At 35.9% G+C, this 14,738-nt stretch overlaps 1 protein-coding gene across 1 annotated transcript in view; it reads left to right on the top strand.

Moving 5' to 3' along the window:
* The window catches only part of LOC126831907 (putative ankyrin repeat protein RF_0381), a 37,208-nt gene extending 27,549 nt beyond the window's left edge, over positions 1 to 9,659 (top strand). Inside the window, exons 19-23 of the mRNA XM_050562575.2 lie at positions 557 to 622; positions 1,137 to 1,178; positions 1,497 to 1,601; positions 2,254 to 2,370; positions 5,696 to 9,659. Of these exons, the coding sequence (XP_050418532.1) occupies positions 557 to 622; positions 1,137 to 1,178; positions 1,497 to 1,601; positions 2,254 to 2,370; positions 5,696 to 5,920 (555 nt within the window). The 3' untranslated portion in view covers positions 5,921 to 9,659. The remainder of the gene's footprint in view (positions 1 to 556; positions 623 to 1,136; positions 1,179 to 1,496; positions 1,602 to 2,253; positions 2,371 to 5,695) is intronic.
* The last annotated feature ends 5,079 nt before the right edge of the window (positions 9,660 to 14,738 follow it).

The following is a 14,738-nucleotide window of genomic DNA, read 5'->3' as shown; positions in this document are numbered from 1 at the left end:
AAGTGTCTGGATGTTATGGACGACTCTTGGAACCAGTTTTCAGTCTATTATTTATACATGATTAATGGTCATAGCTTATTAAGTACAACATGATCGTTTATTTAGTGACTATAATTGTGTGAAACTGATTTGAGGCTTGGCATATATATAAATATTGTGGCGTAATTGTCGAGATATATGGAGATATTTATTTATGGTGGGTCACCCTAACTGTTGTGAAGACAAGTAAAAACGAAATTTTGAGCTATAAAAAACAAATTGAAATAGGATCTGTGTTATAATCAGATTGGAGAAATGTAGAATGTGTTTGTAGTCTGGTGCAGTACAACCATTGAAAAATGAGGATATTGCACAGTGGGATCCTTGCTGTTTTCACTGAGATCCTATTAAAAGACATACTGTAAATAATGTTGCTTTCAAATGATAATAATGAATGATCAATCATTTTATAAACTTCCTTATCTTCATTATTTTTGTTGTATTTTTGTTTTTAACTTTAGACATACTTGGCTCCCTTGCATGAGGAAAATTTAATTGCTTTATTCATACATTTCAGGTACAAAAGAAAGCTGAAGTCTACTTAAACATGGAGTTGAATGAGTGGATACTTTATAAAAGAAAAGTAAACCATTCTTATTACACAGCCATATGGCATGTTAAGAAATATTTTGTGAGCTCTTGCCACAAGTTTTGTAATGGAATGAAAATACTAGGTTTGGTATAGCAGTACACATAAAATATACCAAGGCAGTGACTGTTCTAAAAAATGGACCTACATTCATTAATATGAATTTAAATACAATTCTTTCCTCTTAAATGGGGGAGGGGCCGTTTGATTAACGCACGCGCATTTTATCATGGGGTCTGTCACTGAGTCAGCTGGTGTGGTTTCGATTCCCGATTGTATGTGACAAGGAGTAGGGTTGCCTCTTTAACCTCGTGGGTTTTCTCTGGGTCCTCCGGTTTCCACCCAGTGCTAAAGACCCCTACGCGCAAGTGAATTATTGAAATGAAATTGATCCATGTGTTAGTCCTGAAATAACCTAGTTTGTGTCGAGTGGATGTTAAACCCCATTTCTCTCTCTCTCTCCTCTTAAATGTTGAAAAAATTAAAAATAATTAATTATTTGTTTCAGACTTTATATGGTATGGAATTAGAACTTATGTGTATTGATGCAGTAAGTAAATACATAAAAATATCATAAAGTTACACAAGGGAAAATAATGTACAAGGCTACTGCTATTCATTCAGTAATACCTATCACCAACTGATTTCTTGTTCTTGTTGTGTTCTTGTTCTTGTCCAACCTCGTGGTTTTTTATTGAAATGAAATTGAACCATATGTTAGTCCCAAAATGACATAGTTTGTGTCCAGTGGAGCGCTCTCTCTCTCTCTCTCTCTCTCTCTCTCTCTCTCTCTCTCCTTGCTGTATGGAGGCATTATTAGCAGTAATAAAATGTACCGGTGAACATTTGTAAATTATTATATTTTCAGTATGAAGAATTACGTCAGATTATCAGAAGTAAAAATTCAGGATTACACGAGTTTAGTGAAAAACTCAAATATTTACATTTACCTGTCAGCTCTTTTGCTCAGCTCGTAAGTATTGTTACTAAGAATTATAAACTACATATATTTTCATAGTATTTCCTTGCTATTAAACTAAGTCAAGTTCAAACTAATCCCAGGATTTGGGTGGCTGAGTGGTGAGTGTTAGTTGATCCAACACTTGTATGTGACAAATTGTAGGGTTTGTTTTCCTAATCCTTTGAGTTGTCTTAGGTTCCTCTGGTTTCCACCCACAGCTAAAGTACCAGTATGTGCATGCAAATTACCGAAATAAAATTGTGCCATATGTTAGTCATGTAATTACCTAGTTTGTGTTGAGTGGAGGTTCGCCTTCCTAACCTCATGTGTTTTCACCGGGTCCTCCACATTCTTCCCACTGCAAAAGATCCCTATGCCCAAGCGAATCATTGAAATATAATTGTACCCATTTCATTCATAGATAGTCCCATTTCATTCATAGTTCCATATGTTAGACTCTCTCTCTCTCCCTCTCTCTCTCTGTGTCTAGAACACCTTATACCACACCTCATTCCAGGATTTATATACAAGTTTATTCTACTTTTGTATGAAATCTATTTTGCCTTGATGATACTAGTACTGTACAATAGTGAATAGAACTATGCAAAATAGTTTGGTAATCTAATGACAATAAGACAACTGTTATTTTTTTTTATTATTATAGTTATCCCCTGTGGTTCCAGATTATCATGATTTACTATTTATAGCTGTAGACTACAATCAGCCAGACATAGCTAAGAGACTGGCGGATCAAGGCTCGGATCTCTCCCGCAGAGAATTGGTGAGAAATTGATCAAATTGTAATACTTAGACAAACTTTGGCATTAATTAATATGTAGGTTACTTAATTCATCTGATATTATTCCCAGCTGTCAGTACATTGTTAAATTTAATCAATCCTAAAGAGAATTTGTGAGGAATTAGTCAAATTGTAATATTTATACAATTATAACTTTGGCAGTAATTGATGTACAGGCTACTCAATTCATTATAATACAAGTTTATAGGTTTACTACGTCTTAATTTATTACATGTAATGTTTCAATACTATTACAGGTCTCTTTAAGTTGTGTTATTATGAATAGTATACCTCTGATTCTAAATGTCATTCATTCATTCCCCCGGTTGTACGTGACAAGGAGTAGGGTCGCCTGTCTAACCTCATGGGTTTTCTCCGGGTCCTCCGGTTTCCTCCCACTGCTAAAGACCCCTACACGCAAGCGAATTATTGAAATAAAATTGAACCATATGTTAGTCCCAAAATCACCATGTTTGTGTCAAGTGGATGTTAAACTCTCTCTCTCTCTCTCTCTCTCTCTCTCTCTCTCTCTCTCTCTCTCTCAATGTCATTCAAGGATATTACTTAAACATACATTATGCAAGAGCTAAATCTGCCTATTTCAGGTCTTTCTTTAGGCCTGAAATGTTTTCTAAATTATTAATTCAACTTTAATTAACTGATCCAGTCCATAATCAACTCTTGATGGCATGAGAGAAAGATATTAAATAGATTAGAACGGTTCAGTCATATTTTAATTTAATTTAAAAATGGAGGTGCGAGACTTAGCTTCGAACAACCAGTACGGTGGTTGCAATTATTGCACACGTCTTGTCAAACCTTCAAAGCCTAATATCTTCGCTGGCAATAGAGTAATTGGAATGAAATTTTCAAATTATTCCTTTTACATTATCTATTTTCAAACTATTATAGCAAGAATGGCTAGCTCTTTATCTAAATCTTACATAATGTATCTTTAATGACTCTTAAATTATTCAGAGTTGTCAGTACTTTGTTCAATTCAATCTATCCCAAAGAGATTAGTCATATGTATTCTTATATATAAACTTTGGCAGTAATTGAGATATAGCCAACTTTATTCATCCCAAATTATTCACAACTGTCAGTACTTTGTTAAATTTAAATTGGCAGCAGTATTCCATGGTGAATGTCAAATATATTTTTAAGAGACTATCAATAAGTGCTTAGGGTTCATAAAAAATATCAAAATGGGTAAAAGTCCATTTATAGATAATTGATGGCACACAGCTAGAATCTATCCATACAGAAAATTAATAAAATATCAAATTATTCATGCATAATACCACTAATAAGTGTCCTTTTCCTCATGGATTTCCTCTGAGTCCTCCGGTTTCTTCCAATCTCATGGATTTTTTCTGCGTCCTCGTTTCTTCCAACCCTAAGCCATAATCGCTGGCGAATTATTGAAATGAAATTGTACCATGTGATGTATAATTACCTAGTTTTAGTGGAGTGGATGGATCTATTACAAGTGAAGACCTGGCTGGACGATCCAGAGGAACACCGAGATCAAGCTACACTTCTTGGTTAATTAGTCAGCTCCATATTCATCAAGCAACCATGGGTCTCCAAAATGCCATAAAATATTTCCTGAAAATCTATTTGATAAGGAGGGAAAATCTTTGTGCAATCGTTTTTAACAGGGAATTTTTCTCCATCACATCATCACAACTACACAATGAAGACACCTCTGCAATTAGAGCTATGATGACCCCAGCCGTTTACCTAAACCTGCTATATAGCAAGATCCCAGACATAGGGGAGGGAATGGAGGTGGGTTGGTAGTAGAGCAGTTTGATGTAAGCACTTTAGTCAAGTGGCATAGTTTGGTTACCAAGGAGTAGGGCCGCCTGCCTGTTCTTCTGGGTTTTTTTTCTACTGGTCCTCTGGTTTCCTCCCAGAGGTAAAGACCCCTATATGTGCAAGTGAATTATTGAAATAAACTTTGTACCATATGTTAATACCAAATTAACGTAGTTTGTGTCAACTGTACATTAACCCCCCCCCCCTCTCTCTCTCTCTCTCTCTCTCTCTCTCCCCTCTCTCTCTCTCTCTCTCTTATTTATTATTGAATTGAAATTATACCATATGTTAGTACTAAAATGGCCCTATTTTTATACGCCCACATTTCCATGTGGACGTATATTGTCGTCGCCCCTGTCCGTCCGTCCGTCCACAATTGTTTGTGAACAGTCTACAGGTCACAATTTTTATCCGATTTCAACGAAACTTGAAATATAGGTTTATCACCCTAAGATCTCGGTTCCTTTCGATATTGGCATGTATCGGACCGTAACTTCATGGATTATGGCCCCTGATTGTACGAAAAATCCCGTTTTTAGCTTGTGAACACTGTAGAGGTCACAATTTTTATCCGATTTGGTTTAAACTTAAAATATATGCTTATAACCCAAAGATCTTAGGTTCCTTACGATATTCGCGCATATCGGAACGTCACTTCCTGAATTATAGCCCCTGATTGTACGAAAAATCGCGTTTTTAACTTGTGGACCCTTTAGAGGTCATAATTTTTATCCGATTTAAAAAAACCGTATTATTATATCACCGTTACACCCTAAGGACAACTGAGTTCGAATTTCATGAAAATCGGCCCAAAACTGACAGACAAAATGGCCGCCCTTCGTTCTCAAATAGCGTAAAAATATGGTATATCAAGGTTGTGGACCCTATAGAGGTCACAATTTTTATCCTATTTTGTTGAAACTTGAAATGTAAGTTTATAACACAAAGATCTCGGTTCCTTTCAATATTCGCGCACATCGGACCGTAACTTCATGAATTATGGCCCCTGATATTGTACGAAAAATGGCGTTTTTAGCTTGTGGACCCTACAGAGGTCATAATTTTTATCTGATTTAAAAAACCGTATTATTATATCACCGTTAAACCCTAAGGACGGCTGAGTTCGAATTTCGTGAAAATCGGCCCAAAACTGACAGACAAAATGGCCGCTGTTCGTTCTCAAATAGCGTAAAAATATGGTATATCAAGGTTGTGGACCCTATAAAGGTCACAATTTTTATCCGATTTTGTTGAAACTTGAAATGTACGTTTATAACCCAAAGATCTCGGTTCCTATCGATATTTGCGCATATCGAATTGTAATTTCCTGAATTATGGCCCTTGATTGTAGGAAAAATCACGTTCTTTTGAGCTTGTTCTCTATCCATCTCTCGAAAATGTGTTCGTATCCTGCCTGGCAGCCGCTGGCTGGTTGAGTAAATGCTAAACCCCATTCCTATCACAGAATTTTATTTAATTTCAGTACAAGATACGCAATGAGGATGGCGAACGGTGTGAGAAATGGCTGACTGTTGATGAAAGGGCCCGTTACTTAAAGCTTCTAGATTTAGCTGATGATCTTTTAACTAAGAAAAGTAAACAGTTTGAAGGGAGGGCAACATTACACTGTGACGATTATAATAAGCTTATAAGGACATTGACAAAGAGAAAGGAAACTTTGGATTTAAAACCATTACATATCTGTTAAAATATTAGTTTGACGGCTATCAGGAACACCTTAAAAGTACAACAGTTAAATTTGAAATTGAACAGCAGTCTTTTAACCTACAAGGATAGCAATGCTATGCTTAATCACCAAAAACAATCAAATGACCCACAGTGATAGCAATGCGTTGTAATCACCAACAATCAAATGACTCACAGTGATAACACGGTAATCACCAACAACAATCAAATGACCCACAGTGATAGCAATGCTGTGCCTGGTAATTACCGACAACAATCAAATGACCCACAGTGATAACAATACTATGCATGTTGATCACCAACAACCAAGTGACAGCAATGCTATTCTGTATTAATCATCAACAGCAGTCAAATGACCTACGGGGATAGCAATGCTATGCTAAGCAATGTTCTATTATGACCCATATGGTCTTTCAAAATTTAACATACCCCCCACTCGTGCCCTAATATAGAATTAATTGTATAATATAGATTAGAAGAGATCCAAGGGATTATTCCACTCAGCCTTTGAAGTCATTCATATTGAACTGTCCGAAACTCTTTCACAAATAATAAACGGTCAAAATGGTATTATGTATATATCGTCACACTATGGCTAGAAATGGTACCTTGTACCATAGAGATCAGTAAGTTAATTTATAGAGGAATTCCATCTGAACAATAATACCAATGTAGAAACAAATCTAAAGGATACCTTAACTTTCCGCCATTTTGCAATCTACGGTAATAGCCAGTTACAAGTCTTTTATTGTCAGATAACGTCATGATATCCGAAGCCCATCGCTTTCTCTATTGATGGTTATGTGTTTAATCCAGGAGATTATTTCAATTTGAGTTTTCTTATTTTTTTTTTTAATTTGATGTTAAATAATTATTCTGCGTACATGCGCAGGTATTTTAAGAATAACTAAAATAATGATTTTTGTTTGTGTTTTTTTTTTTTACCAATGCCATTTTTGTATGTGTTGGAAATAGATATCCTGTTATGTTTGTTTTATAGAATTTTGTTTTGTTAATAGAGATCTATAAAAGACATATATGATATTAATATTTTTGTATAATTGGTTGTGATGTACATGAATTTAAAAATAAGCACCACTGTGATATATAATTGTGTCAATCTTGGTATTTAATTGCTTTTATAATCACGGGACTAAAATGTTTTAAATTATCGCCTCACTAAATAAATAGTTTCGAGTTTCTATCAATAGAAAATGATTAACAGCTACTAGAACCAACAATAATAGGATGTTTTCATCAATCTGGAATCTTTAATAGATAAATACGTATACATATTTAAAGTCCCATTAGGTAAGATAAGATAAAGAGTTGGCAGTTCTCGCTATAATAATTAAAAAGTAGATAATGAAAAGAGAATAATGTTGAAAATTTCAGTCAAATTACTTCAGTCTGAGCCAAGCCATCCGCGATACTGTTGCAGTCTAGCCTCGATCGTCCTTACTACCGTTGTTACGATAATTAAGTCTCCATTATCCACTTTTACGGTAACCTCGATCATCTGTAACGTTTCCTTGAAGGGAAAACGACGTTTGGGGTATGGGGAGCTTGGTATCTCTGCCACCAGTGATCAATTCCTGGCTGATCACGAGCCACCGGTAAACGGAACTTCGGAAGGGTGTGTAAGGACCAGCTAAAAAGTGGTCAGTAACGGTGTTTTGCTAAAATTATAATAAGCTTCACCGTAGGAATAAAACAGACTCGTTCAGTTTTCAAACCTTTATGTAACAATAAAAACTTTCAAAATATATTTATATCAGTATTTACAGCTTAAATACGTTTATTTCTATTAATTACTGTCCTTTTTCAGGTGAACAGCGTTCACCGTACTCTGTAACTGTTTTTCCTTTTTCGGGCGAATAGCATTCACCGTACTTGTTCTTGAATCTGTCAGTGTCTTTCCTTTTTCGGGCGAATAGCATTCGCCGTACTTTTCTTCAATCCGCAACTTGTCTTTTTCGGGCAATCCTAGTTTGCCGTACTCGCTGAAAGAGAAAGAAGCTTTAAAGGAGCTTCTGTGCCATCGGAACGTAGCTTGTCAATATCAGCGAGTTCTTCGCTGACATTCGACCGCAGTCCCAGAGGCTAGCCTACCGTGCAAATTCCAGCCATCTAGACGTATCTATAAGAGACATTTATTCCTACTGGCGATTCACAAATATTGCATGAAGAAATTCAAATCATAAGAACATAAACACGACTAATAAACAGTATCATATTGATTATAAAAGTACAACGTATATATTGGTTACACTATATATGTCACAAAACACTAATCATTACATAATAATAATTATTTACTAATTATATAAATCACTTTAGGAGGTAGGAGTTATCCGTTGTTTAATTTAACAGTTATATAATTACCCTGGTTATAAAGGTACGAACAATTAAGGTATTTAAACAAATGATTACGAAAGAACATAACACTATAGATTTCTATGATAAGACATATAATACATGTTTAATATATATATAAATGACAATGTCCTACGCTAACAAATAATGAAATATGATAGTATCAGTAAATATAAAAAAAAACAAAGTAGTCGCGATCATCCTGGCTCTTGACTGCTTCACATCTACCACAAATCGTATTTAAATCTACTTAAACATACATTATGCAAGAGCTAAATCTGATTATTGCAAGTCTTAATTTAGGCTTCAGATGTTATAGAAATTATAAATTAGATCTTTATTTAAACAGCAAGCCCAAAATCAACTCTGTAGACCCACGGATGGCTCGGCTACAGCTTGGATTTATATAGGATTTCGCTGATTGATTAAATCAAAAATGGCGCCCCATGCGGAGATTATTAACCGTTACGTTGACGTCATCAGTTAAATCGAGGCTAAATGATAGAGTGTACGAAGCGAGGCCGCTGTTGAGCGATGCCGCATGTCAGTCAATTTAATTGAAAGTTCGATACGGCCTTGATATTATGTTCAGTTGTGGTTAAAATGAGAGTTTGGATGTTGGTATTATACGCTCTTTTGTCACTTGCGTTTACAGAAAAATTGATAAACATCGCAGCAAACATCACCCCAGTTGAATTGCAGCCCCATTGGATCACTGTAGTGTTTCCTATTTGTCTGCTTAGGGAGTCACGTAGTTACGTTACAGTACAAGAGTACACGCAGGCTAACAAGAAGTCGGCTATAATTATGCCTCATTGATTTGGTCCATTCCTTTCAAACTTTCGCTTCTTATCTATATAATAAAAGTCTTATTTTTAATTTGTAGTAAAAAAAAATGTGATACGAATTGAACTGCAACCCCGTCTCAAGCCATTGAAAACGTTACTTGATAATCGAGATTATGTAGGTGGAGTTAACGCCTGTCAATCAAACGATCGGCCAAGGTGAAGATATATTTGACTACCATTTCTAGTCAAATATTACAACGATGATAACTTTGTTCAGAATAAAGTAATTTGACTGAAATTTTCAATATATTCTTCTTTCGTCGTCTACTTTTGAACTGTTATAGCAAGAATGGCCAACTCTCTATAAAAATCTCCCATAATGTATCTTTAATATTGCAGCCATCCGATGGCATCGACTGTTGATTATGACATGGTAAGTTAATGTCTGATTAATAATTTATATAACATTTAGGGCATAAAGAAAGACCAGCAAGAGGCAGATTTAGCTCTTGAATAATGTCTGTTTAATTTATTTATATACTTTTATATTTTGTTATAATTAAATAAAAAATGTGAAAAACATTGTTTTGTTGGGTTATTTTCTTATATGTAACGGCACGTCATCGGATAGTAGGCTGTATTTCTTCATGTGTGTAAGGGTGTAGTGCTGTACACGTAGAATCTGTATTAATTAAGCAGCCACTCAAGGGAATTTTCATGACTGGCCGCTTAACGGGAGTGACCTCTTAAAAAAATCTAAGTATTTTTTAGTGCTGACATCAAGTAAATTTTATGCTTGGATGCATTGGGAGCAAACATCAATACTTGCATCGGTAAATTTAGCCGTCACTGAATCTTGCTTGGGACAAAAATTATTAGATTAAGCCGTCACTGTATCTTGCTTGGGAAAAAAATTATTAAATAAATATATCTTCTGTAAACGTATCATTTTGTACCAACATTGATACTACTGTCTACCATTGATATGCAGTCGATAATATTTATCCATTTTTGTGAAGAAAATCCATGAATTACGGTTCGCGCTTTTCTGCGGGGGTTCTGGTCGTTCTCACCTAGAAAATTTTGAAAGCAGGGAGCCTGAAAACGCTATCTGAGACCATGTCTGAGCATTCTGCAGAGATGAACGTACCGAGAATAAATTGTCGTTTTTGAGCGAGAATAATCAATAACTACACAAATAAGGGATGAGGAATATTCTTTATTTCATCATAATGAATAATTTCAGCCGACAGTATATACGAATACGGTAAAAAGTAGTTATGAGGGCTTAGAGTGCATGCGGACTGGTTATATTACAAAAGTTAAAAATATTTATTATTAAACTTTAAAAATATAAACAGTAAACCACAGATGATATGGACTGATTATACAAAGAAGTCCTCGCAATATAGAAATATAGGTAGGCTACTAAATTGCCGGTCACGGATGAAAATGTGATGAATAATTTCTCAAGTGGCCAGCTCTGAGCATAAGCTGCTGAGGTCATGAAGAGATCATTCTCAGATCTGGGTTACATCAAAGACCGGGCATTTTTTAACCAAGCTGAAATATCCTCAGCCTGAAAATAGGACTCAAGTTTTGGGAGACGCTGACAGAGTACGACGGGCGAAGGCATACGCCACGTGCGCTACAGGCGCGTATTTAGCGGGGGTCTTGGTGCCTCCCCCGGAAGATATTTTAAAATTAGGATGCCTCAAAATGCTATCTGAGACCATTTCTGGGCATTGTACATCGGCATGTTCGGAAATATAGGCTACATTTCCTTGGCTGAAAATAAGACTTTTGAAATTTTATCGATGCATTTTTCGGGGGGCGGGGGCGAGTCATATGAAAAAACCCCTAGAGAAAATCCAGGGGGGGGGGGACGCGTCCCCCACACCCCCACCCCGGGACCTGCGCGGCCTTGGGTGGGGGAGTAGATATTTAAACGGGATAAGCTGAGGTGTTAAGATGATCCTTGTAAGACATATAGAAATATGTCGCCGTACGTACGTACGTTGTCTACAATTTCTTGCGAGCAGTCTACAGACTACATTAATCATCTGATTGTTGGATATAATGTTGTTTACATCAGAGAGTTGAAAAATCCTATTCTTAAAACAAAAGTTGTCATCCGATATGTATTAAATGTATATGCATCATTTAGATTAGTGGAACGAAGAAGTCTATTGAATTCCAGCAATATTAGACTCTTATTTCATTTTTATACGCCCACATTGAAATGTGGTCGTATATTGTCGTCGCCCCCGTCCGCCCGTCCGGGTGGATGCTTTAGAGGCTACAAAAGTTGTCATCCGATATGTATTAAATGTATATGCATCATTTAGATTAGTGGAACGAAGAAGTCTATTGAATTCCAGCAATATTAGACTCTTATTTCATTTTTATACGCCCACATTGAAATGTGGTCGTATATTGTCGTCGCCCCCGTCCGCCCGTCCGGGTGGATGCTTTAGAGGCTACAGTTAATATTCGATTGACTTTAAATTTATACACAGTGTTTAAGGTCATGAGACGAAGAAGCCTATTGATTTTTAGCGATTTCCGATGATTACTGCCAGAGTTATGGCCCTTGATCACTTCAAAAAATCGTGTGGACGCTCTAGAGGTCAAAGTTAATACCTGATTGACTTTAAATTTATACACAGTGTTTAAGGTCATGAGACAAAGAAGCCTATTGATTTTCAGCGATTACCGATAATTACTGCCAGAGTTATGGCCCTTGATCACTTTGAAAAATCTTTTGGACACTCTAGAGGTCAAAGTTAATATCCGATTGACTTTAAATTTATAACCTACAAGGATAGCAATGCTATGCTTAATCACCAAAAACAATCAAATGACCCACAGTGATAGCAATGCTGTGCCTGGTAATCACCGACAACAATCAAATGACCCACAGTGATAACAATACTATGCATGTTGATCACCAACAACCAAGTGACAGCAATGCTATTCTGTATTAATCATCAACATCAGTCAAATGATCTACGGGGATAGCAATGCTATGCTAAGCAATGTTTTATTATGACCCATATGATCTTTCAAAATTTAACATACCCCCCACCCGTGCCCTAATATAGAATTAATTGTATAATATAGATTAGAAGAGATCCAAGGGATTATTCCACTCAGCCTTTGAAGTCATTCATATTGAACTGTCCGAAACTCTTTCACAATAATAAACGGTCAAAATGGTATTATGTATATATCGTCACACTATGGCTAGAAATGGTACCTTGTACCATAGAGATCAGTAAGTTAATTTATAGAGGAATTCCATCTGAACAATAATACCAATGTAGAAACAAATCTAAAGGATACCTGAACTTTCCGCCATTTTGCAATCTACGGTAATAGCCAGTTACAAGTCTTTTATTGCCAGATAACGTCATGATATCCGAAGCCCATCGCTTTCTCTATTGATCGTTATGTGTTTAATCCAGGAGATTATTTCAATTTGAGTTTTCTTATTATTTTTTTTAATTTGATGTTAAATAATTATTCTGCGTACATGCGCAGGTATTTTAAGAATAACTAAAATAATGATTTTTGTTTGTGTGTTTTGTTTTTTTTACCAATGCCATTTTTGTATGTGTTGGAAATAGATATCCTGTTATGTTCGTTTTATAGAATTTTGTTTTGTTAATAGAGACCTATAAAAGACATATATGATATTAATATTTTTGTATAATTGGTTGTGATGTACATGAATTTAAAAATAAGCACCACTGTGATATATAATTGTGTCAATCTTGGTATTTAATTGCTTTTATAATCACGGGACTGAAATGTTTTAAATTATCGCCTCACTAAATAAATAGTTTCGAGTTTCTATCAATAGAAAATGATTAACTGCTTCTAGAATCAACAATAATAGGATGTTTTCATCAATCTGGAATCTTTAATAGATAAATACGTATGTCGCTTTAACTGGGACACATATTTAAAGTCCCATTATGTAAGATAAGATAAAGAGTTGGCAGTTCTCGCTATAATAATTGAAAAGTAGATAATGAAAAGAGAATAATGTTGAAAATTTCAGTCAAATTACTTCAGTCTGAGCCAAGCCATCCGCGATACAGTTGCAGTCTAGCCTCGATCGTCCTTACTACCGTTGTTACGATAATAAAAAAAAGTCTTGATTATCCACTTTTACGGTAACCGCATCAACCACAAATCGTATTTAAATCTACTTAATATTGCAGCCATCCGATGGCATGGACTGTTGATTATGACATGGTAAGTTAATGTCTGATTAATAATTTATATAACAATTAAGGCAAAAAGAAAGACCAGCAAGAGGCAGATTTAGCTCTTGAATAATGTCTGTTTAATTTATTTATATACTTTTATATTTTGTTATAATTAAATAAAAAATGTGAATAACATTGTTTTGTTGGGTTATTTTCTTATATGTAACGGCACGTCATCGGATAGTAGGCTGTATTTCTTCATGTGTGTAAGGGTGTAGTGCTGTACGGGAGTGACCTCTTAATAAAATCTAAGTGTTTTTTAGTGCTGACATCAAGTAAATTTTATGCTTGGATGCATTGGGAGCAAACATCAATACTTGCATCGGTAAATTTAGCCGTCACTGAATCTTGCTTGGGACAAACATTATTAGATTTAGCCGTCACTGTATCTTGCTTGGGACACAAATTATTAAATAAATATATCTTCTGTAAACGTGTCATTTTGTACCAACATTGATACTACTGTCTACCATTGATATGCAGTCGATAATATTTATCCATTTTTGTGAAGAAAATCCATGAATTACGGCTCGCTCCGCAAGCGCGAACCGTTCTGCGGGGGTTCTGGTCGTTCTCCCCTAGAAAATTTTGAAAGCAGGGAGCCTGAAAACGCTATCTGAGACCATTTCTGAGCATTCTGCAGAGATGAACGTACCGAGAATAAATTGTCGTTTTTGAGCGAGAATAATCAATAACTACACAAATAAGGGATGAGGAATATTCTTTATTTCATCATAATGAATAATTTCAGCCGACAGTATAAACGAATACGGTAAAAAGGGCTTAGAGTGCATGCGGACTGGTTATATTACAAAAGTTAAAAATATTTATTATTAAACTTTAAAAATATAAACAGTAAACCACAGATGATATGGACTGATTATACAAAGAAGTCCTCGCAATATAGGGATATTGGTAGGCTACTAAATTGCCGGTCACGGATGAAAATGTGATGAATAATTTCTCAAGTGGCCAGCTCTGAGCATAAGCTGCTGAGGTCATGAAGAGATCATTCTCAGATCTGGGTTACATCAAAGACCGGGCATTTTTTAACCAAGCTGAAATATCCTCAGCCTGAAAATAGGACTCAAGTTTTGGGAGACGCTACAGGCGCGCATATAGCGGGGGTCTTGGTGCCTCCCCCGGAAGATTTTTTAAAATTAGGATACCTCAGAATGCTATCTGAGACCATTTCTGGGCATTGTACATCGGCATGTTCGGAAATATAGGCTACATTTCCTTGGCTGAAAATAAGACTTTTGAAATTTTATCGATGCATTTTTCGGGGGGGGGGGGGAGACGAGGCATATGAAAAAACCCCTAGTGAAAATCCGGGGGGGGGGGACGCGTCCCCCACACCCCCACCCCGGGATCTGCG

This window comes from Patella vulgata, chromosome 9 (genome assembly GCF_932274485.2).
Source record: "Patella vulgata chromosome 9, xgPatVulg1.2, whole genome shotgun sequence".
Lineage (NCBI taxonomy): Eukaryota > Metazoa > Mollusca > Gastropoda > Patellidae > Patella > Patella vulgata.
The sequence above is the reverse complement of the archived record's forward strand: the minus strand, read 5'-3'. Positions and strand labels throughout refer to the sequence as shown.